This window comes from Choloepus didactylus, chromosome 3 (assembly GCF_015220235.1).
Source record: "Choloepus didactylus isolate mChoDid1 chromosome 3, mChoDid1.pri, whole genome shotgun sequence".
NCBI lineage: Eukaryota > Metazoa > Chordata > Mammalia > Pilosa > Megalonychidae > Choloepus > Choloepus didactylus.
Genome location: NC_051309.1, coordinates 83,840,424 through 83,867,667, shown reverse-complemented (window position 1 = coordinate 83,867,667; position 27,244 = coordinate 83,840,424). Strand labels below are relative to the sequence as shown.

General features: G+C 38.7%; 1 protein-coding gene across 7 annotated transcripts in view; it reads right to left on the bottom strand.

The window, feature by feature from the left end:
• The window catches only part of FRAS1 (Fraser extracellular matrix complex subunit 1), a 474,784-nt gene that overhangs the window by 87,383 nt on the left and 360,157 nt on the right, over window positions 1-27,244 (bottom strand). For all 7 annotated transcript variants that reach the window (XR_005215891.1, XM_037830061.1, XM_037830063.1 and 4 more), the window contains 9 exons: window positions 24,008-24,139; window positions 22,752-22,877; window positions 20,518-20,765; window positions 10,008-10,156; window positions 9,688-9,850; window positions 8,032-8,167; window positions 4,384-4,574; window positions 3,247-3,400; window positions 1,794-2,057 (listed from right to left, as the gene is read on the bottom strand). Coding sequence is in view for 6 of the 7 variants with exons in the window: in XM_037830061.1 (XP_037685989.1) it covers window positions 1,794-2,057; window positions 3,247-3,400; window positions 4,384-4,574; window positions 8,032-8,167; window positions 9,688-9,850; window positions 10,008-10,156; window positions 20,518-20,765; window positions 22,752-22,877; window positions 24,008-24,139 (1,563 nt within the window). In the remaining variant the exon portion in view is untranslated. The remainder of the gene's footprint in view (window positions 1-1,793; window positions 2,058-3,246; window positions 3,401-4,383; window positions 4,575-8,031; window positions 8,168-9,687; window positions 9,851-10,007; window positions 10,157-20,517; window positions 20,766-22,751; window positions 22,878-24,007; window positions 24,140-27,244) is intronic.

Here is a 27,244-nt window from a genome sequence, read left to right as displayed (position 1 = left end):
CAAATGATTTTAGGAGACGAGAGACTAAATTATTGCACATTCTCTGTGTCTAAATACCAAGGTGCTTGCCCATCTCAGTTTCCAGTTGAATGAATTTTAATTACCTTAAGTAAAATAATCCCAACTTTCCAGTTTGCTAATGATCGCTTGAGTTTAGACCTGGGTCCCTTTTCTCTTCTGATCCTTGTCCACTCTCTCCCTATGCTCCTTCTACTCCAGTGACCTTAGATGGTACCTAGACTTATGTAACAGCTCTTAGATCTGTCATATAAATAACTCCTAGGCCTATGATGAAAACTCCTTGGACCCACTTACTGTCTCAAGGATCACCATATCCTAAGAAAATCGCTTTGCACAGACTCATGAACATAACATGTTGCCATCTCAAGTGGAAGAGTCAAAAGTAATGTTTCTCAAGACAGAGGAAATGGTATTATGGCATAGGAAGATTTGAGGTGCCGGGCCCTGGAACACTGCATGGATGTCGGGGATGGAGGTAAGGTGCTGGATACTGGGAAAAACACTCTTCCCAGGGCTTTGGCCCTTGCTTTCCTGTCCAGCCATTTTCCCATATTAAAAAAAAAAGAAACTACAGTGAAGAACATCCTAGTCATTCATGTGTGATACATCCTGGTGCTGGGAGTGGCAATCCACTGTGGGCCCTGTTTATCCTGCATGTTCTTGCTGGGTAATGCCAAGAAAGCAAGGCTCCGACCACTCTACCCAGGCCATTTCTCAGAGAGCAACCCAGAAGGACAATGTAATGTCTTCCTCTGGGACAAAGATCTGGTGTGCTTACTGCTTGCTATAAACACGGTGAACTCCCCATGCTCAGTGTTCCTCTTCTGTAACATACCCCACTGCATGTGAAGGCAGCCACCTGGGCCCTGTGTGTCACCCCTGGGACCGGGAGGGCAGAAGGAAGCTGTGTGTGAATATTCACGGTGCCTGCTGTGCTGTGAGTAACAAAGTGCTTGATCTCTGACTGTGAAATCTCACATCTTCTACCAGCATCCATGAAACAGCACCAAGCTAACTGATTAGTTTCTAAATAGGGAAAAATCAAACCTCAGGCTTGATACCTGGGAAGTTCAGAAATCCTCAAATATTCAAATACTATTTTGCCATATTTTTTTCACTACAAAATACATGCGTGAATAAGAATAGACAAACAACAGAACTTCAGGGAGACGTAGATGCTCTGTGGGTGATAGGTTCACTCTCTTAATTTAGTAACTTTTTCCTGCAAATTGAATTCAAGACTGGCACTTGTCACAAGCCCTTCAGTGTTGTTTATGCATAGGCAAAATTATCTTAGCTCCTAGAATACAATATCTAAGAATTCTCAATTATTTGCATAATCTTTTAGTGCCTGAAGGCTTCCCAACTTCCCTCCACCCATAGCTTTTTTTTTTTTTTTTTAATAAGCATCTTGAAAATGCTGCTCAATTTCTTTTATTGTTTGTTTCTCTGGAGTTGGCTGAGCAGCAGCAGGTTTCTGCAGGGAAGTTTATACTTGGATAAATTAAGATTTTTGAGGACCTTGGGAATATAAAATCTTCTGACTCTTTCTCAAATTCACAGATGGAGACATGTAGTCCAAAGAATTTTGGAGGTTTGCATTGGTCACTCACAACATTTAGTGTCCCCAAAACAACTGTTTCCCCAAACTCCAGTCTACACAAGGTCTGAACAGCTAGTTCAAGATCTACCCCCAGAGCCAACATGGAAGGAAGTATCATATATCTAGACAAAGAGGAAGTAAGGGCCACTCTTCTTCATTCTTCTGGTACCTGCTGAGAGCTGTAGGCCTTGGTTTACAGCCAATTGGGGGACACCCCTTGTAGGCAGCTCTATGTAGATCCCCATCCTTCCTGTGTCCGTGTGGAGGCCATCAGTGAGAGAGAACCGGAACTCATCCACTACCACACCAGGGCCACCAGGCACGTACCCAACCAGCTCGTCAAGGATGTCCTGGTAGGTAAAAGAGGAGCCCTGGGCTAACACCTCCCCATTTTTCAGAGGCTCAGAAGAAGTTTTCCTCCAGAGTAGATGACCTGAGGAAGGAAGGAAAGAAAAACCATGAGAGAATGGTAAAATACACAGGGCACCAAAACATTGTCTGAGTTTTCCAACTAGTATGAGCCAGGAGAGAAAGTCAAGTGCCACAGTGATTCTTGATGAGACACACTTCAATGATTAACAACTTAGCATTACAGAAGCACAGGGTGTTGCCCCTGTGGTCTTTTCTACACAAAAGAAGAGACAGTCCCATTTTTCATGGTTAAAAATCTCTTACAGAGACACAGATGGCCGAGGCAATGTAGTGGCATGAGAATAAAATCTCCCTCCATGAACTCAAAGCCACTTCATTATCTAAATCTTATTTTTCCCTACTGTAAAATGAAAACAGCCCTCTCCTTTCTCTGCTTTCCTCCTAGGGCAGCTGGGGTGGGAGATGGGAATACGTGTTAAATTCCTTTTAAATTCAGAGAGATACTGAGCATTTTTAGATTGAAGCATATTTCTCTGCTTTCAAAGGGTCATGTGTTCTAAAATGGGACAGTAAAAATCCTTCAGTAAAGAAAGTGAAAGTGAATCAAGGCAATCTAAGATACCGTGACCAACAGCCTCTTCTATTAACTCTCCATCAAAAGAAATGATATCACTTTTAAAAGACCAGCAGGCATTATGACAGACTGAGAAGCACTGGAAGACAATACCAGAGGGATGGCACTTAGAAAAGAACTAGGTAGAAGATCCCCCCAGTGGTTTTTACCTCTGGTTTAAGTAAGGAAAAGTGCTTTCTTTGCTAAAGGAGCAAGCTCATAAAAACATCTAGCACACCTCTAACCAGGGTGAACACCTTTTGCAGTTAATAACAAGGCTACCATGCTGCTGCTTGTATGGGATGGGCCCAGGATGATCAAGTAATGATGTTTACTCTGAGAAGAGGGTGTGCCTGCTCTGGAACCTGTTTTGTCTGAGGTTACACAGGAAAGCAAGAAAACAGCTGAAATTAAATTTCAGAGACTGCAATTACCTAGGATTCAGGCTTTTAAAACAATCTGTCTACTGCAACCCCAAAGAATATTAGCTAGCTGTGAATTTGATTATACTTTGACATGAAGAACAAACTATCCACAGGAAAGGCAAAGGAAGAGCCAACTGCAATCTTATGTGTGTATTCTAAGGACCCATCGGGCACTGCAATTAAGATGATTTTTGTAGCAGGTTGTGTCCTACCGTGGTCAGGCTTTTTTGTCAATACAAAAACCAGCTCGTTGTCTGGAGTGTCCAGGTCTTGCAGACTCAAAGAAGAATTGCTTATCACCACGCCTGAGCTCAGCGGCACTCTGAGGGGCCGCAAAGTCATCTTGGGAGGCTCATCGTTCTTCTTCTGATTAAAGCATAAAATATTAGGTCACACAGATAATTGGTTTAAGAACAACAAAAACAACAAAATGCACATCATTCAGAGAAAGAATTGTTGCAGACACTTTTGCCATCAAAATAGTATTTAACAAACATGTCACCATCATTACTTCCCAACCAAAATGATTAGTCTGAAAGGAGAACAAGTGACATAAATAAAATGTTCCCTTGAAAAGAAGCTGATGGACATTCTACAAAAATGTTTTCAGAGATCTTCCATAGACATAATGACTGTATTTTCTGAACCAAGATATGGACATGTGTGTTCTGACAAATGTAACTATACTCTGGGAATCAACAGGCACATTATTTGAAATCAGAACTGTCGTAGAAAATCCAAAGCATATCACTGTACCTATAGAAGGAAACCATATTTCAAAGTGTGGGTTTCTAAAGTTGTCTCCCTGTTCTCATAACACCTCCCTTCACCACTGTCCCTTAAGGGAGCTAAGGGTATCATATGTTTTATTTGCCCAAGGGAGAGGTTATTTCCTTCTGAGTTTGATCTTTTATCTTTCTCTCTGGGGCAGGTAGCTCCTCAAATGAAAATAAAAACAGCATCAAGGAACATATTTCATTGATGTTATAATTTAATGAATAAATGCATTAAAATATAAGAAAAGGAAACTATGCTTGTAAAACCACACACAATAATTTCAGGGAAATATAGGTGCCTATTAGTTTTAATCTAAATATGGGACTACAAGTTTCTCTGTCTGACCCTCACAAACTGGTTTTATACAGAACAAATACATTTTCTTGTGAAATGGAAATGCAGATTTCCATGTCCAACCTTCCCCAAAGACCAGCCTAAATTCTCCAAGTTTCCAGAAAGTCAGGGTTATATTTTTAAATTGACCCTTTAAAATGGAAGGTCAAATTCAATTGTCTTTAAGCTTTTGAGTCCCTATAAAACTATCTAATGGTGGGATATTCCAAAATCTTTACCTCAATGGTGATATTGATGCTGTGAGTTTCTGAACGACGGGTTCCATTACTCACATAAAAACTGAAAATATCATGGGTTGGCTCAATGCTTTCATGAACACTCTGAAAGTAGTAAATGTAGTTTTCCAGGACATCTTGAATAGGGAATGACGCCTCCAGGTCACTGGTAGCTCCAGGGCCAAAGCGATCACCTGTTTCAACAGCAAGAGAGAACTTTTACCTTGAGCCATCAATTCCTGCTGGTTTTCTAGTTCAACCTTTTACTAGGTTGAACTAGGAAATGAGACACCATTATCAACAAAAGGCGAAAATAGTTTTGAGAAAAAAGATAGAGGAGAGTGGAAAGAGCACTAGACTGGGAGTTGGGAGACCTGGGGTAGTATCCTAGTTTCTCCATGATTATTTCTCATTTATATAAATGCATACACCTGTCCAGCTGCTTCCTCTGGGTATCCCATGAGATAATATACAGCACAAGTACTCAGGATGCTATTATTTTATGCAGCATAGAATCAGCGGTTGCTTTGTTAGGAGTCTTGGATGACAAGAGTCTGGGGTTGAGTAACGACATAAGAGTAGAGGTTCCACCTTAAGCTCCAGCCAGTTTCAAAGCCACTCTATCAGACAGATCCTCCAAGAGGAATTCTTTCTACATCCACCCCCCAAATAATTAACTGTTTATCTTGTTTAGCTAATTAACTGTTTATCTTGTTCATCTTGTTTAGCTCAGTCCCTTAAGGAAAACTTGGCATGGGTGACAGCCTCCCCCTGAGAGAACACACCAAGGTTTCTGTGTGAGAAGCTTGGGTACCACTCAGAGCTCCATAGAAAATGCTGCTTCCAGTTTCTTTTTCTTCTCATCCCAACCCCAAACTCTGTAAAAGGTCAAGGGGAAGAGTAAGAAATGTCTAAATGATGGACGACTTGCCTCTTACTTGATTCTGAGTCTCTCTAATTGATGGATTTTAAATTGTTACCAAAATTTTCTTTTAGAAAGAGGACAAAAAGAAACCCTTGTGTTTTCAAACATGGTGCCTTCAGATATTCACTGGCGATATATACATAACCAGACAGAAGTGTAGAGAGCAGACCTGAAAGCAACAAGACATTCTCCCTCTCTTCTTCCATGGACCTTTGTAAAGATCAGATCATAAATTAAAAGGCATTAACTTCCTGAAGTGTAGAGAGTGGCATCCTTTTGTCGACAACCCAACAGAAAGACTAGAAACAAAAAGTGTTCTTTAGAATTTCATGTATCTTTGAAATACAGACACAAAACAAATATCTTTTCTGCAATCACATGAATTTTCTTAAATTTTACCCCTCAGATTTTCTATAATTAATTCTTCTTGATCCCAGAAGTATAGAGCAATCTTAGTGACAGTGATCCTGATGATCCCTGGACATACACTTCAGAGTTTCCAGAAGAAATTGCTAGAATTCCTTCAAATTTTTATTTTCTGCTTCCATTAATCACCATAAATATGATAAATCTGGCTTCTTAAATTTGGGCCCAAATAGCCTAAGTAAAATAAATTATGCCTCAAAAAAACATAAATATAATAATGCCTTATTTTATATTATTGGAGAACAAATTATTCAACAAGCAAATCTGTCACTGAAGTTTTGAGCACCAATTCTATTTTTAAAATTGCACCTTCTTACTTTTGATGTAAGTTATTTGCATTAACCTGCCTTTCTGCCTTCTTAAACAGCATTTACCATGTGCAAATTAAATAGTTCTCAATGCATGTGGGATGTCATTATGAGGGTCTATTATTGCACTGCACTGGAGTACAGTGTTGTCCTCAGTGGTCATGGAAAGTGGGTCCTGTCCTGTTTGTGTCAGTACTAAATGAATGCAGATGCCATGCTGTTAGAGTTCATGCCTTACACTATAAATATTGTTTTCCTCCCTTCTTGTTGGTAAGAAATAAATAAAATCTGCTGCTTCTAATAGTTTTTAAAAATATGTTCTTTTGATCATTTGGTTCTGAATTTCAGTAGTATTTTCATCCACATAAAACAGACTCTGTTCTCAGCAGTCAGAAGGGTCTCTCCTCTGGAGCAAAGGGTGGGGCCCTCAGCTGATATACCTTGGGAAAATTATTTTGGTCCCCCAAAAGCCTGTTGCTCACTTCAGGTTCATGTCAATGTTGCAGAACAGTGGCTCTCCAGGTGTGGTCTTCTGATCAGCTGCAAGAGCATCACCTGTGGGCCGGTTGGAAATGCAAGTTCACAGGTCCTACCTGACCCCCTGAAAAAGGAGGAACTCTGGGGACGGTGCCAGGGAACTATTTTAACAAGCCCTCCAGGCAATCTGTATGCATGTTGAAGTTTTAGAATCACTTTTCAGAGAGGCTGAAGCTTGCCAGACATTTGACTTCTGGGCCAGCGAGACACTGCTCTCCATGTATTCTAGATCAATCCCCACCTTTGCCCATTCTCTTAACTCTCGAGAAACTTCATTTGCCCTCTATGTCAACTCTCACTAACCGACCCTCACTAACCCTTCGAATTCCAGTTCCACTGTCACTTTCTCAGATTTTCTGCCTCCCCAGGCAAAAGTAGCTGTTTTGTCCTGTGCAATTTTTCAGTGCAATTTTCCTTTCCCTGTTCTGACATTTACTATTTATTTTAATTTATCAGCCTTCCTATCTATCTCCTACTTGAGGCAGGATTGGTGTTTTATTTATCTTTAGATCCATCATTCCTAGCACAAACATTTGTTGAAGTAAACCTAATTCTGCAACCAAAAAAAAAAAAAAGAAAAAATCTGAGTACAATCATTAAAAGGCAAGACCCAAGACTTTTTGTAGAGAAATATGATTAATGCTAAATGAGTTTCCAGTAACTGGGCTCAAATCCCAGGCACCACATTGGCCCTGGACACCTTCAGTCAATGGCTTCTCTGTGGGGGCTGCTGGTGGTGTGCCAATTAGAGCCTCACGCTGGTGCTCAGGAGTGTCCCACTGCAGAGGCAGCAACCTGCCATGAGCTGTCTTAACCGCCAGTCACAGCAGGTCTCCGGGGCCTGTAGAGAGCACACACTTTCTTGCCTTCCCTTCTCTGTGATAATCGCCAAGGGCAGTGGGTCCAGGACAGATGGTGGAGGGGAGGGATGAGAGGAGGGTATTACAGACAGACAAGCATGCATTTCAATTCATGTCATATTCTTAGAAGGAGCTAAAACAGCAGAGGCCTTGCAATAAAAGGACGGGAATTTTATTTCCTTGACACTCAATTCTCAATGTCATCCACAAGCCCCATCCACCCCCATTGCTGGCATACCAAATCTCTTTACCCTGATCTATTTTTTCCCTTAGCACTCATTGACCTTCTAACATCTCGTATACTTTTCTCTTTTCTTAGGTTTTTTATCTATCTCCCCCCACTAGATCTAAGGCACCATGAGGGTAGAGATTTTTGTCTGTTTTGTGCTTGAAAAAGTACCTGGTACACAGAAAATGCTCAGTAAATTTTGTTGAATGAATGAATGAATGAAATCATCCTTCCTTCTATTTCTTTTAAATGGCCCCCTCCTGCTGTAGTTCATCATCTTCAGGCTTAATTGGACACAATGTCCTGCCTCGACCCTGAACAATGTCCAGGCCCTGAACAATTCTACAGCACAGCTACTACTGGTACCTGTTCCCATGTTCTCGATGCAGCCATATTTGGGCAGAGCACTTAGTTTAATGACAGCATCTCCCTGGAGGTTGTCATGTTCATCAGCAGCAAAGAAATGGTGAAAGGAGAGTGGGGCTCTCCCTCCCTCATCAACCTAAGAAAGAAAAGAACCGAGAGAGTCCTTGGGTGCTTGCACATAACTGCAGTAAAAATGAACTGAACTGAAAAATGCTGCCTGGGGTGACCTTCCAGCACCAATTCCACTTCTTCGAGGAGGCAGATCCTCTACAGACAGATGAGGACTGTGTGCACTGCTGAAGCAAGGCAATCTTTCAGCACCTCTCAAAGCTACACTTAGACATGATGACTTCAGTGTCTCCCTTCAAAGTTGTGCTTCATTAAATGATGGATCTGGTTATAAAGCAGCTCCAGTCCATTCTAATCACCCACCTCTGCACAGCGGCATGCCAAGATGGCAGCCTTCCTTCTGTAACAACATTCAAAGCCCATAGCAAGAAAATGATTGAGCGGTCCTGCCTCAGATACCATGAGGGTGACTCTGTTCTCTAGGTATTCTTGTCCAGAATAAAGAGTTCAGTTTGTTCCCTTATTGTATACATTTATAGGTGTGGCAGGAAGAAACGGTTCACCATACCTGAAAATGAGTGCTTATCTTAATGTCAAGGAGGAAAATAAATCAGTGAAATAAAAGCAGTTGCTCAGACTAACCCTTTCCTTCAGGGCCCTGCTTTGTCTGCCTACTCTGAAACCTGAGCCTGGCATTTTTTGCTAGCCTGCTAGAAATGGCCAAGCCATTTTTAGTCTGGACAACTCCTAGGCTAACTATACAAAGCGCAAGGTCACCCTGACTTTGAGGGTAGGGGAAGGTCCAAGAGATTTCCCCAAGGTGTGGAAACGGAAAAATGGGAGGCATATAGAAATCATTCAGAAATAACTTGAAGTGCAATGAAGTTTCAATTGCTGGACAAAACCAGCAAACTTCTTGAGCTTTTGGAACTGTGGTACGTAGAATAGGAAGAGGAAAGGAATTAACCTTGGTTGAACACCTACCATGTGGTGGGTAGTGTGCTAGGGATTAACCATGCTATTTTATTTAATCATAGCAACCCCCATGTACTAGGACTAGTGATAATTTAAAGATGAGGAAATGGAGGCTAAGGAAAATTAATAGACCCAAGGGCATTCAGCTAGTAAGTAACAGAACCAGGGCTAGGTAACGTCAATGGTCAGTATACATTACTATCTATATCATTTCTAGTGATGGATATTGACTTGATTTCAAGAGTGGATTTGAAGACACTGTCCTTATCCCCATGTTTTAGTTGCTGCCAACAGTACATCGTAAACTTGTCAAAGATACATTCCATTTCTAATTTTACTCTCTATACTAACAACATCTGGCGTAGTGTCTAGCACATAAATATTTGTTGACTGACTTAATAATGTGGCTATAATGACTTGATCTTTTGCCTATAATTATTTTCATACTTTACAAAAAAAACTCATGGTTGAAAACCATGCAGATCTTGATACCACTGTGTATGCAAGTTGGGGAAGAACAGAATCAATTTAGTCAGAAAATCCATTATTTACATTGCCAAAGATCCCAGCTATCTATAGCCTTCGCTGTTCATTGATCCAACAATTGTTTACCGTGATAAGGTCAGCAAAAGCAATGACTAGAGGTGGATTCTCAACAGGAGTGATAATGATGGTAAACATCTGGTTGTCCAGATGGTTGTGGTCCATGTCAGAGACATAGAACTGGAAGCTATCAGTAACCAGATGACCGTCTGTCTCCAACACAGCTGAGTACCTATAAAGGCCAAAAGAAGAATCAGATTAATGAGCCACACTGACAAGCCAGGTAAGATAACTGCATCTTTGTTTAAAAAAGCAATATATTTTTTCAAGGGAGCTGCAACCAGTTGATTTGTAAAAATCTTGCCAAATACTACAAAAGGGTTATGTACCTAATTTTCTCGTTGTTAATGTCTTCCATTGTGAAATTGGAGATCTCTGAGAATTCCTCCACCTCAGATCCTGAGGTTCTTAAGAGAGCACCATACAGGGGCAGAGAAGTTAACTGAATCCAGATTTCTGGGTCAGGGGAAGAATCATCCTAAGGCAAACAGGAGGCAGGACGTGAATGCACATTTGCAGGAATAAATATTTCCAGAAGTTAAAGACCATGCATATTCCTTCTCTGCTAACTGCAAGAGTCCATTTTCCTTTGTCAAAAGCAACATCATTTAAAACTGTCTGAAAATCCCAGTATTTAGTTTCTCTTAAAATGCATTTTAGGTGGGAAGCATATAACAAAAAGATACCCTATCATTACTGTAAGAGCCGCACAAAGTTTTGTTTTTATTACAGGCATCTGGCAAAGAATAAAACACAGTCAGAGCTATAAGTCTTCTATCTGTAAATGATGTAGGCCACTTCTAGACTAAAGATAGTTTGCTTTTTGGAAATAGGTAAAATCTACAAAACATAATAAGTTTTTGGAAAGTCTATGTGAAAACAAAAAGAATGAAAGTTATTTAGCTTAGCTAATGACTCACTTTAAGTAATATTCAACATGGTACAATTTTGGTTTAACAAAAAATTTTGGAAATCTTATGGACTTCTCTCAGGGCTGAACTTATGGATCTCAGTCCCCAAGATGCCCAGTCTTAACAAAGACCATTTCCCTTTCCTTCTGTATTGTTTACTGAGAAATAAAATAGGCTTTTTATGGTTCTACATGGACAATAATTGATATCTTAGTGAACAATTTCCTCCTTCATCAAGGATATTTTTGGAAATAGCTATATCTAAGAGGCAGGCAACATTTTCTTGGAAAGTTTCCCTGAGCCATTCATCTTTAGAGCAGTTGACAGTGTAAATGGGGACAGTCTACTCTTTACTACAGCAACAATGAAAATAAATGTTGCACAGTCAATTGTACTTTCAAATGCAAATTTTCATGACTTTCTTCAGTTGTTTGAGGTATGGGATTAGGAATGTGAGCATGGGATACTTGATGGTCTGAGGACTGCCAGTTTCAGTTAGTTCTTATTTGTATTCCCAGAAGCCTGAGTTAGTGGTTTAGAGCTTCAAACCAAGATCACAGAGCTATCCATATTTCCTCACATCACTTGGCACTAGCAAAGACGGGAACTCAAATTCATTGAAGCTGAGAAACTTCAGAACACTTCCCCTGAATTTATACTTTTAAAGAAAGTTTCTCTATTTCTCCATGTAGGTTATCAAACATAATACATAAGCTTCCAGAAGACTACTTCGTGCTATTACTGTGAGTACTCTCAGAGAGAATTTTAAAAAGACAGCTGAGAGTTTTAAGGTATTATTATCTTCTCAGCTAGTGATGAACTGTAAGGAGAGAGATTCTGGCTCTCGATGAGAATGAATAGCTTCTAATTTCCAGGTTGGCAAATTTGGCAAAGAAATTCTTATTTCATGCCATGCATATCTTATTAGTTACATATCTCAAAGGTCTGCTGGGTTTGAAAAAGTGGACAATCAGCTAGGTTTTTTTTTTTTTTTCCTGAAAACACTCTGTCATAATTTAAGAAAAATTACTATTTGAGATATCCAAGGGATTGTGGGTATACAAAAATGCTTAAGAAAATAGACCTTGTTCTCATGGAATTTTCCTGCTCAAAGCCCTTCTTACCCCTTTTTGTGTTAATTCGTTCTTTCATTTTCTTTTTATTATTTATACATCCATGGACCCACCAATCAACCAAGAACTAGACTTTGATAATAATCAACATTTTTTACCTATGTACTCCTTCATCCTGTCCCTGGGTTTCTAATTACATCAAATCTTGTTTCTCATTTCCTTCAATTCCAAGTATCGCTTGATATATTACTAAAAAAGTATAGTATTTGAGTTTTTTTTCTTTAACTTGTGAAAATGGGGTAGACTCTATACTTGTGGGACTTTATTTATGTTTTACTCAATAGTACACTAAGATCCAACTATATTGTTGCACATAGCTTTAGTTCATTTGTTTTGACTGCTCTCTCATATTCCATAGAGTAAATATTCCACAAGTTATCACAGCTGGTTTCCTGTAGGTTGTTTCAGTATTTCTGCTTTACAAAAAGTACTGCTACGAACATTCTTTTACATGTCTTTTGGTGTATATGTGAAGGTTTCTCTTGGGTATGAATCTAGAATTGGAACAGTTAAGCCACAGGGTATATGAATATTCATCCTCATAAGATAATGCCAAATGATTTCCCAAAGTGGTTATTCCATTAACACTCCCACCAACAATGTAAAGAACCTCCTGTAGATCCATTTCTTCTCCAACTTTTGGTGTTGTCAGATGTTTTAACTTTTGCCAATTGAATGGGTATAAAATGGTATATAGATTTAATTTGCTTTCTGTGATCAATAATAAAGAGAACATTTTTCATTTGTTTACTGTCCATATGGGTGTCACTTCTGTGAAATTTCTGATCATGTCTCTTGATTGCTTTTCTATTGCATTGTCTTTTTCTTCTTGATCTGCAGGAATTTTTAATGTTTTCTTCATTGTTTCCAGTTATATGTATTACAGATATTTTTATCCAGTTTGCAACCAGTTTTCTTTCTTCATGGTATGTCTTGATGAACAGAAGTTCTTAATTTTAATACAGACAAATTTATTTTTTAAATACTTAGCATGTTTTTGTTACTAAAGAAATTCTTCCCTTTCCCAATACTGTAAAAATATTCATCTCTCTTCTACAAAGAATTCATTTGTGACACTTAAGTACTTGATCTGTCTGAAGCTAATTTCTGTATAGGGTGTGAAGTAGGGGGTGCAAGGCCTGTATTTTTGAATGAATAAGCATTTTTTCCAGATCTATTTTAAAAAAATAGTTCTTCCTGTTTCCACTAATCTTTCTTTGTCACATCAGATTTCCAAATATAGATCTGTTTCAAAAGCATAGAGATGCTCTATTATGTCTACCCTGGGCTACACTAATTTAGTGTAATTATATATAAGTCTTGATATCTGGGAGGACAGACTCCCTGTCCACCTACCATACTTTAGAATTTTGGCTTCTTTTCCTTCCATATATGTTTAGAATCAGCTTATCAAGTTCCATAAAAAGACCATTGGGCTTCTCATTGGAACTGAACTGAACTGAAAGATCACTGGGAGAATTGCTATCTTTTTCATAATAAATCTTCCTCTTCATGAATATGGTATATCTTTTCATTTATTTAGCAATTTTTAAATGTCTGTCAATTAAGTGTTATAATTTCTGTGTATAAATATTGCATAGTTTTGTTAGATTTAGTCTAAGGTATGTGGTTTTTTAAACTATTGTTATAAATGGTGTCATCCTTTTAGTTCCATTTACTGGCTTTCCCCCCCCCCTTCTTTCTTTTATTTTCTTTCTGATGTATAACAATGGTATTGCTATTTATTTATCTTAGGTTTGGTGCCTTGCTAATACTCCTTTTTCTCCTAATACTTTGTCAATAGATTCTTTGGGGTTTTCTATGGAGATAATCATAATATAAATTTTCCCTAGAAGTTATACATCTTTTGTTTGATTTATTCTTTGATATGTGATATTTTAATATATTATATTATAAATGATATAATCTTTTAATTTTTCTTGCTAGTGCACAGAAATATTTTTAATATTTAAAAATTAATTTTGGGGGAGGCAGGGCAAGATGGTGGCATAGGGAGGTGTGAAATTCAGTTAGTCCCCTAGAGCAGTTAGCAAATGGCCAGGAATAACTAGAAAATAGTCTGGAACAACTGATGGGGGGACATCTGTGACCGAACGAACACACATCATACACCAGTCTGGAATGGGTGGAATGACTGAGATTGCAGCATTGAACTGTAAACTGTAAAACTCCCTCAAACAGCAGAGCTGGCACCCCTCCACCACTAGTATGGCAGGCTGAGTTGCAACACTTCCCTATGGGAAAAAGAAGTAGTACCTGCCAGAAGCAAGGGAATGGAGCTCAACCAAGCTACAATTATGGTTTGAATTAACAAATTTGGACTACTGAATGCAGGTGACAAGCACAGATAAACCCAGAACAAGCAGGAAAGGAATCTGGAGCTTTCCCCTGGCAGAGAAGAAGCAGGGCTGATGGAAAAAAAATGCACAAATCAATAAAAACAGAGGCTTTTGGAGTCTGCTGAGCTCAGAACACTGGAAAAGGGCTGTGTCCCAAGAAAAGGGGCACACAGAACTGGGTATCAACTCTAGTTCTTGCCTGGTGAACTGGAGGACTGGGGACTGGTTCTTTTCAGGGGAATTTTTTCCTTTTTGCTTCTCCCATTCTAAGTAGCTCATTAGAGAAAGCCTCAGGCAGTTTCAATTGTCAGCATTGACCCAGGCAAGTGTAGAGTTAAGATAGCCAGAGAGTCAAAGGAAAAACTCAAACTCAAGTGTAGAAGATAATTCCCTAAAGAGCTTATCTTTCCCTAAGAAAAGGGGTGGGGTGGGGCCCAGCTCAAGTGTCTGCCCTCCCTCAAAGAACTCAGACCCCAGGGCCTGGGTGGGGGGAGGTGGTGGTGGAGAAAGAAACTTAATCTTGGCTTCTGACACCCTCAGTCACTGGCTGGGACAGGGTCCACTGAGAATTAAATGCACCACACATCTTTACGCCGGTGGGGAGCTGCGGGCTGACAAGTGCCACCTGTTGGGCAGGATAGGAGCAGCACAGTGTCTAGAGACCTCACAGAAAAATCTGACAATCTGCTGGGTCTCACCCTCAGGGAACCTGATACTGATTACACCCTCCTCCTGTGACCTGGGTTTGTCTGGTGTGGGAAAATCTAATTGGGGTAATCAAGGAAACCAGATGCCTAGACAAAAAAAAAAAAAAAAAAAAAAAAAAAATTATGAATCACACTAGGAAAAACAAAGATACAGCCCAGTCAAAGAAACAAACTTACAATTCAAATGAGGTACAGGAGTTGAAACTAAGTAAAGTTCTTCAAAAAAATATGCTAAAATTAATTCAAAAATTAATTTTAATTCAAAAATTAAATCAGTGGGTTGAAGGAAGATATGGCAAAAGAGATGAAGGATATAAAGAAGACACTGAGCATAAGGAAGAACTCCAAAGTTTGAGAAAACAATTGGCAGAACTTATGGGAATGAAAGGCACAACAGAAGAGATGAAAAAACAATGGAGACATACAACAGCAGATATGAAGAGGCAGAAGAAAGGATTCAGGAACTAGCAGACAGGACATCAGAAATTCTACACACAAAAGAACAGATAGGAGAAGAATGGAAAAATATGAAAAGCATCTCAGGGAATTGAAAGACAACATGAAGTACATGAATATATGTGTCATGGGTGTCCTAGAGGAGAAGAGAAGAGATAAGGGGCAGAAAGAATAATGGAGGAAATAATCAATGAAAATTTCCAATCTCTTTTGAAAAACATAAAATTGGAGATCCAAAATGCGCAACGTACCCCAAAGAGAATTGATCCAGGTAGACCGACTCCAAGACACTGAAGTATCAGATTATCAAATGTCAAAGACAAATAGAGAATTCTGAAAGCAGCAAGAGAAAAGCGATCCATCACATACAAAGGAAGCTCGATAAGACTATGTGTGGACTTCTCAGTAAAAACCATGGAACAAGAAGGCAGTGGTGTGATATATTCAAGATACCAAAAGAGAAAAACTGCCAACCAGAATTCTATATACAGCAAAACTGTCCTTCAAAAATGAGGGAGAGATTAAAATATTTTCAGACAAACAGACAGTGACAGAGTTTGTGAACAAGATACCTGCTCAACAAGAAATACTAAAGGAACACTACAGGCAGAGGAAAAGACAGGAGAGAGAGGTCTGGAGAACAGTGTAGAAATGAAGACTGTCAGTAAGGGTACTGTATGGTCTCACTAATATGGACTAACATTGATGATCAAAATTTGAGAGCTGAGAACACAGGTTATCAGGAGATAGAAAGAGGTTAGAGATCGGTCATTTGATGCTGAAGGATTACAGAAGGTTCAACAGGATTGACTGTATAGATCCAGAAATGGAATGGATAGCATAACAGTGTATGATGGTAATACAATATTGTAAGTGCTCTGAACAGAAATGAATGTGAGTATGGTTGAAAGAGGAAGGCTAAGGGCATGTATGACACCAGAAAGAAAGATAGAAGATAAATACTGGGATTGTATAACTTAGCAAAACCTAGAGTGGTGAATGATGGTGATTAAATGTACAAATATAAGAATGTTTTTAAATGAGGAAGAACAAATGAATGTCAACATTGCAAGGTGTTAACAATTGGATTGTATAGGGGAAAAATACAATCAATGCAAACTAGAGTCTATAGTTAATGGTAACATTGTAAGATGCTTCCATTAATTGTAACAAAGGCAATATACCCAAGGTAAATATCTGTAAGAGGGGGATATAAGGGAGTGATCTGAGATTCTTGGTGGTGGTGTTGTCGTCTGACCTTTTCATTATATTTTATTTTTATTTTTCTTCCATCTTTCGTATTTTTATTCTTCATTTTTCTTCTTCTTTTCCTTTTTCTTTGAGGAAGAGATGGCCATATCCTCATATAGATTGCAGTGGTGAATGCATTAACTACATGATTATACTGGGAATCATTAGGGTGGATTGTATGGTGTGTGAATAAAACTGTTTTAAAAATAAACAGAGGAATACAAGTGCTGGAGAAAATGTGGAGAGAGGGATGTACTTATTCCTTGTTGGTAGAGAGGTAGAATGGCACATCCCAGCTGGAGGGCAGTGTGATGGTTACACAGGAAGCTAACTGTGTGGTTGCCATATGATCCTGCAACCCAATTATTGGGTATATACTTGGAAGAACTGAGAGCAGGGACATGAGAGGACATTGCACATTGATCTTTATGGCAGCAGAATTCACAATTCACAATGGATGGAGGTGGCCTAGGGGTACACTGAATGATAAACGGAAGGTGAACTGTGGTGTATATATACGATGGAATACTGAGTAGTGGCAAGAAGAAATGAAGTTGTGAGGTATGCAGCTAGGTGAATGGACCTTGAGACAGTATATTGAATGAAATGAGCCATAATCAAAAAGACAAACATTATACTGCCTCACTAATATGGACTAGCTATAATGTGCAAACTCTGAGAACTGAATCTGAGAGGATAGGTTTTCAGGGGAAGGCTTATGGTAAAGGTTTCTAGATTGTAAGCTCTTACAGCAGTCACATCTATTCATGTGTTGTAATGGTTCTCTAAATTCTGAGATGCTGAGCTGTTTGTGTATGACCTGGTTGGGCCCTGGAACTCTGGGTATCTGTGTGACACCTGAGACTCAGAGCCAGAGTTCAGTAGCTATGAATGTCAGCATTACCCCATACAGCAAATGTTAAAGCTGAAAAAGAGTTCTGACTTCAATTAGAGATATGAATGAAACGAACTTGATTAAAACTAAGGTAAACCAGACTAAAGGGAAAAGGATGGTACTGACTGTGTTTTAAACTCTCCCCTTCTGTGTGAGACCAAAGGAAGAGATCTTTATTTGGTGCAAAATCTATATTTTCTGTATACACTATATAAATTAACTTGAATGGTAAGTACATGGAACTTTGAATAGGGGGTGAGATCTGGTTGGTTTTTACAGGTTAGTGTGAAACCCCAGTACATTCCGGAGTAATTTAGGCAAAGAATAAAATGTATTTGCAAAGTCTCCTTGAGGGCCTGGGAAAAACTGTGGAAACATTAAACTTCCCCACCTGGGGAATTCCTGATATTCTCGCAAGCACTGGGGACTGCCATTGTAGTAAGCCAAGTCCTCAATCTTGGGGCTTGCCCTTATGAAGTTTGTTACTACAAAGGAGAGGCTAAGCCTACTTAAAATTGTGCCTAAGAATCACCCCCAGAGAACCCCTTTTGTTGCTCTGATGTGGCCTCACTCTCTAAGCCCACTCAGCAGGTAAACTCACTGCCCTCCCTGCTACATAGCACACGAACCCCAAGGTTGTAAATCTCCTTGGCAATGTGGGACATGACTCTCAGGGATGAGCCTGGACCCCACATCATGGGATTCAGAAAGTCTTCCTGACCAAAAGGGGGGAGAGAAATTAATCAAAATAAAGTTTCAGTGGCTGAGAGATCTCAAATGGTGTTGAGAAGTCATTCTGGAGGTTATTCTTATGCATTATATAGATATCCATCTTTAGTTTTTAGTGTATTAGAATAGCTAGAATAGAATAGAATATGCAGCAATCCAGTATCCTTGATTCTTGAATACGATCGTATAACTATATGGCTTACATGATGTGGCTGTGTGATTGTGAAAACCTTGTGGCTCACACTCTCTTTATCCAGTGTATGGAAAGATGAGTAGAAATAAGGAGGACAAAAGGTAAATAAATAATAGGGGGGGAAAAGGTGTATGAAATGTTTTGGGTGTTCTTTTTTACTTTTATTTTTATTTTTATTCTTATTTTTAGTTTTATTTTTTGGAGCTATGAAAATGTTCAAAAAATTGATTGTGGTGATGAATGCACAATTATATGATGATACTGTGAACAACTGGTTGTACCCTTTGGATGACTGGATGGTGCATGAATATATCTTAGTAAAATTGCATGAAAAAATTAATCTTACCTCATCCTCCTCTTATTTCAGATGAGAAAACTGAGGCTTAGAGAGTTCGCTAGTAAGTAGTGAGCTAGGGTTAAAACCTATCCACTGTAACTCCAGAACCCACGGTCTCTCCCTACTTGTTTACTTGCACTGCACAGCATACTGTATATATGTAAAATTACCATTAAGAAGCAAACCCCACAACAAATTCCTTTTTTTTTTTTGCTTTTAGTCTACCTCAACATCATGTCAGTCTTGTCCAGTTGATGATGCCCTATTGAAAAACAGGCTCACGTGCTCCTAACTCTTTTAACTCTCCCTCATTCACACACAGGATTTCAGAAGGCTTTTTCAATCTTCCGAGGTGTTCATTTCAAAATAACTGACTATACATACCTGCAAAAACCTTCCCATGTAACTAACTACAAAACTTTCCTGTAGTCCTCAGAGAAAGTTATTATGTAACTCAGCCAAGTCTTTAAAATGTATGCTATGCTTTCAGCAGGCTAGAATAGTTCTTTTGGTGTCTTTCTGCTCTAGTGGGCAAATTCACATTCAATCAATTTCTTAAAATACGTGTTCAGTTGCCAATGGGTTTGCATTTTGAGATGCATCTAATAATATGCAGCTAATGGACAGAAACTGCTCCTGGAGTGCTATTTTGGTCTGTCAAACATTTTTCAAGCCTTGGTGAACTATTGACTAAATCTGTATTCAAACATTTTTATGAATTCAAGATTTCATAAGATTCAAAAGACCATAGACTATGGTAAAAATCACCTGTCAATTAAAATAAAACAAAATCAAAGTTGTTCTGGAGCTATACTGGACCTATGAGATGAATCAGGATGGAAGGCAGTTTCCCATAATTTAAGAAAAGGCAATTTGAGGGGAAAATCTGTGTAAAAGCAATGGCTCCCAGGCCAATTCTTTATCTTACATGTTACTATTCAGGAGCAGATTTTATAGCCATACTCTTCAGCTTTGAAAAGGATTACTTAAAACTATATAGCATTTTTTTAAAGCCCAGGTTATTGGTTGGAATTTTAAGATTAGTAAAGGAAAAAAACTGAATGCTAAGAATCATTTAGCATTCAGAGAATCATTCATTTCAAGGCATTATCAAAACTTATCATTATACATATCTGTTTACACAAACACAACTGCAAAATAAAATTATTTTAATTATCCGTAGAATCAAAGAAATGAAGAGATGAATTTAATTACCCAGGATCACTTAACAAGCTAGGGCTGGAGTGGGGGTAGAAAACCGAGTCCCTGACCCTACCCTCTGTTCCCTACCCATTCTGCTTCTCTCGGGGCATAGGATAGAGAGCAAATCAGTATTCTTCCTAGGAAATGGGGTAGAGAGACACCACCAAAGGGGTGCCCCAGTATTCTGTTTAGAGCTGAACCTGAAACCAAAGCTTATAAAAAGTAGACTTCCCCTCAGTGGGCCATGAAACACCATTACCTACCTGCCATTGACCAGGGAATTTCTTCTAAAACGCTCTTTTCCTAAAATTCCCATTAGACATAATTTGTGGTTGGAGCTTAAAATACAGGGACTTGGACTTTTCTGACATTGGCACTGTTTGCTGAATACTTCTAGCCATCCCTATAAATGCTCATTGCCTTTTCATCTAAGCTTTGCTCATTTACTTGTCTACCTGCGAGACACTGGGAGAATCCAGAAAAAAAAACAGCTTAACTACTCCTAAGAGTAGACCTTTAGGAAAGTTGAGGAAAAGGTTATTTGTACAGCCATGTACCTGCTACCCCAAATATTCAGCTATGGCACTGCTTTCTAATCAGCCCAGTATGAAATCTAGTGAACCCAGTGCAGTGAAGAACAAGAAGAGCAAACATAAGCACTTACAACATAAGCAAGGTGTGACCTTGTAATTATGGCTGTGCTTTTACTAGCAACCCTGATACTCAGAGAGGAACCACCAGCCAGCCGAGGAGCTCGGTCCTCTGACAGTGACACCTCCACTCTCACTTCCATTGTTGTCATTGTAATGCCATTTGAGACTGAGATCTCCATGCTGTCTTCCAGGGCAGAGGAGCCATCATGCATATACTGCAAAGCATTTTTCTCAATATCTTCATATGTGAAAGTGTCACCTTTCAAGAATAAAACAAATTGGAATACCGATTATGTCTGGGAATAAGGCTTTTCATTTACATAGCACCTTTGTTCTCAGGATTTCAAAGTACATATAGGATCATAAACTCTGGGAGTTGTAAGCTAATTAGTTCAACCACCTACCCACTCACTATAGGATTCCCCTTACACCACCCTTGAAAAAGGATTATTTAGCATGTCCCTCAACATTTCTCAAGGTGGGAGACTGTTTTACAAGGTAGCTAAGTCCATTGGCAGACAGCTCTAATTAGTTTTCAAAAAAAGTTCTTAATCATATTGAGCCAAAATCTGCCTCCTATAAAAGCCATTCATCATTCCAAGTTTAGAGAAATAAAGGACAAGCCTTTATCTTTTTTTAATGATAGCTTTTCTGGAATCTAATATTGATACTAAAAATTTTTTGGAAAACATTAAGAAAATAAATTATGCCTAGTGACGTTATAATAAGTCTTTGTTTTAAGTGTTGGTGGAGGGTATAAGGTATTTTTTAATTAAAAACAATCTAAAAATTGAAAAATACACTTGAATTTAGAAACCCCAACTATGTGGTCTAGAATACCAATTCATGATAGACTTGATAGGTGTTGTGTGAAAAACGTTTAAAGGTCAGATAGGTTTCAGAAAAATCAGGTTAAACACAACTAAAATTATTTCTTTTTTAATTGTAGGATTTATTAGAATCTTAGAATCTTAAACTTCTTTGGTCACAAATAGGTCAGTTCTGGCCTACTGAGTACATTGTCTTCCAGAAAATATTCCCATATACTGTTTTTGCTTTTCTTCACGAGAAATGCCTCTTAGCTCCAAGGGACCCAGTGATTTCCACAGTGCACAGTTAAGGAATTATCTTCTTGGATGTTATATCAACTCTATTTTCTGACAGATCATTGATTCTAAAAATTGGCATTATGTAATGATTTTAAAAAATTTACTCATTCTCTGCATTCATCCTCTAAGCCTTATCTTTCAACATTATGTTATTGTGTTTTACTCATTCTAGTAGCATTACACCTAAAAGAAGTAATAAGTTTTAATAAATATCTTGGATGTTAAATATTATGTTAAAGAAACTGAACTATAACTATTATACTCCCAAAATAACTACCTTTGGATGTTACAAATCTATTTTAATATACTTCTTTTGTTCAGTAAATTTTTAAAAGTCTGCCTTTTTGACTTTTAAATGCCTATTGGTTGTTCTTAAAAATTCAATCTACCTTCAAGGGCAAAGATTTGCTCCCATCAGGGATTTGCAGAATACATTACTATTCTCAAAGGAATTACATAAAGGTTTTGAGAAAGTACAGATTGTTGGATGAATTATATAGCATCCCAAGGTGACTGCTTTGAAAGGAAAAATATTCACTTTGCTATATAAGGACTGATTATTTTAAAAATTAGATTTTAATAGTGTTCTTTGTGCTTTTCAGTGCTTTCTCAATGATCAACATGCATTATTTTTCATGATCGGGAGAAAGCACAATAAATACTATTTTGGAAGGCTGCTCACATTACTGCACACTTACATCGCCAATATAATTCTTTTAAAAAAATGTTCCTTTTTTTAATGGGTGAAGATACATGTAGTTAACACTGTCATAGTCACAGTGCCAAAAATAACATGAAGATTCACAAACCAAACTAAGGACAAATGATAGAAATGTGTCAGCTGCCACCTCATGTGGAGTTCTAAATGCATTTACTCAATGTTTCAGAAGTCTACCAATTTCACCTACAATTGGGGGAAACAGCTTCACAGTTTGCAGGAGTTAGGAGGGATGCAGAGGAAGAAGTCTCAGCTATCTAGACTAGTGGGCAAAACGCTAGAGGTTTTTCCTTTTCAGGTATCTCCTCATAGTGAGTTTCACATAGATATATTAGTTTTTACTTCTTGTCTGAAACACATAAAACAGATTGCGGAGCATGAAGTTCTCCAAGGACAGGTCAAGGACAGAGTGAGCTACCTGCAGCCAGGGGACCTTGGAACTCAGCTGTGTACTTAAGGATTACACCATGCTGTGGAGGTTTCCGAAGCTCAAAGGAGAGTTCTTCAGGTGCTGTGTCAGTATCGTTCATTACCAAACGAAGTCCTGTAGTCAGGAGAATAAAGCATGGTGACAGAGAATGGGTACATTAAAAACGGTATACTCTGTATACATTAAAGCCGCAGTCCAGGCTGGAAGTTATGTTGTGGGTAGTCTGATGCTTACCAGAAAGCACTATTTAATTCCACTAAGTCACAAGAGAATGGAAACTAATAATGAAATCAATTCCCAAATTATAAGTAGGTTCTTCCGAAATTTCACTTACAAGTTGGTAGTTCCGTTTTCAGGACACCCCCCCCCCCTTTTTTTTTTACCTTTTCATACAAATGAGCACATGGCATAGGGGAAGCTCACAAATAGGTCAGTCCTGGCCTACTGAGTAGGTTTTCTTCCAGAAAATATTCCCATATACTGTTTTTGCTTTTCATTCTTTTTTCCCTCCTCCTAATTCTGAATCCATACAAAAGCAAAGTTATTTTAATGATAGCTTCTATGGCTGGCATGGAAGTGAGGAATAGGGTGAAAGTGACAGTCATCTTTGTCTACATGGCTTGTTATAAGCTTGATGATAATTAGATTTAGAGAAAAACCCATATATAGAAACTGGATAAGCAGCTAGTAGAGGATACCTAACAAACATTACAATTTCCATTGATTGCTACTAAAAAATTCTTGATAAAAGAACAAATAGACTTCTAAAAGCAAGTATACTAACAAGTAAATAAAATCACATACAAAGCAATAGGGCCAACTCTAACTCTTCACAACTTTCTGAAGGTTATTGTGATCTGTCATTTCTCCTGTTACTCTTTAATTTCTAAATAGATAAACAAGAGCAGTCATTGAAACCTGCTCCCCTCTCTTCTCTTCCCTGCTCCCTGTTCCTTTATATTTTAGTGATGGCAACAAATCAAACTCCTGGAGGCTGGAAAATAAATTCTGTGATGTATTCCATCACTGAGTTTTGGCCTCTGAAGGGTTTACTTCCTTCCCTCTATGCTGCTTCTATTTGCATAGAAATGGGCAGAAGGAAGGGTATAGTTGAGAACGCAAGCAACTTGTGGAAGAGGAGGTCACTTCTGTTTGGCAACCATCAAGAAGAGCTGAAACAGGGACTGCTGTCGAAATACGGTTCATGGCCACAGCCATGTCGCTTTCAGGCTCTCGGTTCTTACCCACAGAAGCTCTGCCTCCTGGGCTGACCTCAAGCACTGCAGCTGTCACCCGGAACACTGGTGGTTGCTGATCAATGGGAAGCAAGTGAATGGTGAGGACCATCTCTGGACTTGTGTGCTCTCCATCCGAAACTAGAAAGGATAAACACACTCAGATAGATAAATCAACTGGTAGTCTGGTCACCTTCAGGCTGTTTCCATAAATATATAGCCAGAAGCTTTTTTAGATTACCCAAACAGTTTGAGGAGATGCTTGCAAATGGAAACCGCACAAAGGATACTGTGAGCTATTCTGGTAAAAGTGAAGCTTTTTCTACTTGGTCAAGGACCCAAAAGGAAAAGACTATTCTAAGAGCTAGTTTCACAACACGATCTTTCTGATAAATGTTAGTGGAAAGAAAAAATAAGACAAAATATGCTGTCTTTGATGATGCCAGTAAAGTCTTTTATTTATGGAAATATTTTTTATTCAATTCATTCCCTATTCTTCCAGAGAAATAATTTTCTTTCACAAAATCTCTTTAAGAAATGGCATTTCTACGTCTCATTGAAAAAAAAAATTTTAAAAAGGACAGAAAATATCCATACAGATGTCTCTGATGGCATTTGTTTGGAAGTAAGCAGACCCATTTTCCCCTGGTCACTAGAAACAATGCTATAAATAGAAGACACTTTTGTGACTAAAACAGTGACCTTAAGATTTTATTTCCCTGGACTATCTGGCATCCGAGGGAACACTGATCACCTGAGGAAAATGAAAGCAGAATTGCCTGACCCTTGACTCTTATTTCTGCCTTCCCAGACCTTAATACACTCCTCCTTCTCTAAAAGCCAGATTTGGAAGAATACCTGCACCACCACTGATCAATGTGCTTATCTGTCCCAGCTATTGAGAAAACTGGATTGTTCATTATTTTAACTGCATGATACGCTTGCAGATGGGCTGGTTGTGAGGAACCAATGTCTTTCCTCAGTTTCTTCTGGACTTAGTAACAGGTCAATAGAAATCTGACATCTTAAGCAAAGTAAAGCATTGCTCAGTGACTCCTAGTAATGATTCCATTCAGGTTTTAGATTTGTCTTTTTCTTGAGAACAGAGCTAAAAGCTATGGCTGGATTATATAAGGTACACTCCATGTTTAGTGAAATGGCCATACTGAGGGAGAGAAACCATCATCCATGTGGGAATGAAAATTTTATGGCTCTGGTCATTCAGGCAAATGTCAAAATTATCGTCACTGCTTCTTTGCTTATGCTCAACTTTCTCCTCTCTGGGGATCATCAAATATAACGATAGACGGTTATTAACTTTTGGAGGTTCTGGGGCATATGTCCAAATTTTTCCATAAATTACAATGGATTCAGGAATCTCTGAGGTCTGTGGTATCTAGGCTAAGATTAAGAGCTCCTATGTTAAATAAAATAAATCACTGAAAAATGCTATTTAATTTTTGTTGTTACACATTGATTTTTTTTTAAGTGGAGGAACCACAGGGATAATTCCACATGATTATTTTACAGATGAGGAAAGGAAAGGCCCTCAAATTTAAGGAGCCTTGGCCACTCTCTCTCTAGCTAAGCCAACTTGAAAGGTGGGATCACTGCCCTCCCCACTACGTGGGATCAGACACCCAGGGGAATGAATCTCCCTGGCAACGTGGAATATGACTCCCGGGGAGGAACGAGGACCTGGCATTGTGGGACGGAGAATGTCTTCTTGACCAAAAGGGGGATGTGAAAGGAAATGCAATGGGCTTCAGTGGCAGAGAGATTCCAAAAGGAGCTGAGAGGTCACTCTGGTGGGCACTCTTACGCACAATTTAGACAACCCTTTTTAGGTTCTGAAGAGTTGGGGTAGCTGGTGGTGGATACCTGAAACTATCAAACTACAACCCAGAACCCATGAATCTCGAAGACAGTTGTATACAAATGTAGCTTATGAGGGGTGACAATGGGATTGGAAAAGCCTTAAGGACCACACTCCACTTTGTTTAGTTTATGGATGGATGAGTAGAAAAATAGGGGAAGGAAACAAACAAACAGACAAAGGTACACAGTGTTCTTTTTTACTTCAATTGCTCTTTTTCACTTTAATTATTATTCTTGTTATTTTTGTGTGTGTGCTAATGAAGGTGTCAGGGATTGATTTAGGTGATGAATGTACAACTATGTAATGGTACTGTGAACAATCGAATGTACGATTTGTTTTGTATGACTGTGTGGTATGTGAATATATCTCAATAAAATGAAGATTAAAAAAAATAGTGACTTAAAAAAAAAAAAAAAGAGCCTTGGCCAAGTCACACAACTGTTCAGTGTTATCAAGGCATATCCTTGCCTTTGTCAGTATGTGGAAGAAAAGCTATTTTCTGGTGGCATATTACATAAACAGATATCACTCTACAGCAGTCTGCAAGCAAACATAAGAACTTACAATCGAAATGTCAGCAATTAAAGTCTAGCCCTCTCTCTAAACAATGCTTTCTGATTTCTCTGAGAAACAAATTGCCTCTTTGGGACAGATGCCTCCTGCGGGCACCATTCGCCTCAGTTCTCTGTGTCTCTGCTTGTCTTGCAGCCAGCCAGGTCAGGAATATCAGCTCTCCTCTCATCTCAGCTGATTAACCAAAGGAGCTGTTCTCCTTTATTCTATGGGTTAATGTCAGCAGCTTGGGTTTGTTGCTGCCTTAGTTCTTTATCTGCTCAATTTAACATTCTCTCTCACAAATTCTCCTAAAGGAGATGGCTTTCTTTCTACTAGTTTCCAAAAGCTTTTCTCCAAAAACAGGAACCTCAGGCAAAAACAAGATAAATTAATTTAAGATCAGCCCAAGGGTCCTTTCCTTTACTTTGTTTAAGAGGTTCAAGGATCATTTAACTTAAAGTCCTGGGAGAAGTCCTTGGGCTTTCAGTTTGGTTTCCAAGACTCAGCTTTTACCTCGGCATGTTGGTGAATTTGGAAACCAAATTGGCTTACTACTATGTCACGTTTTTCATGATCAACGTACACACAGATCAGACTAAACTATCTGTGATGGTTAATTTCACGTGTCAACTTGGCTACATTATCGTATTCAGTTCTTTGGTCAAGCAAATACTGGCCTGATTGCTACTGTGAGGGTATTTTGTAGCTGGATTAACATCTCTAGTCAGTTGATTGCATCTATGGCTGATTGCATCTACAATCAATAAAGGAGACTGCTCTCAGCAATGAGGGGAGTCTCCTCATCCAATCGG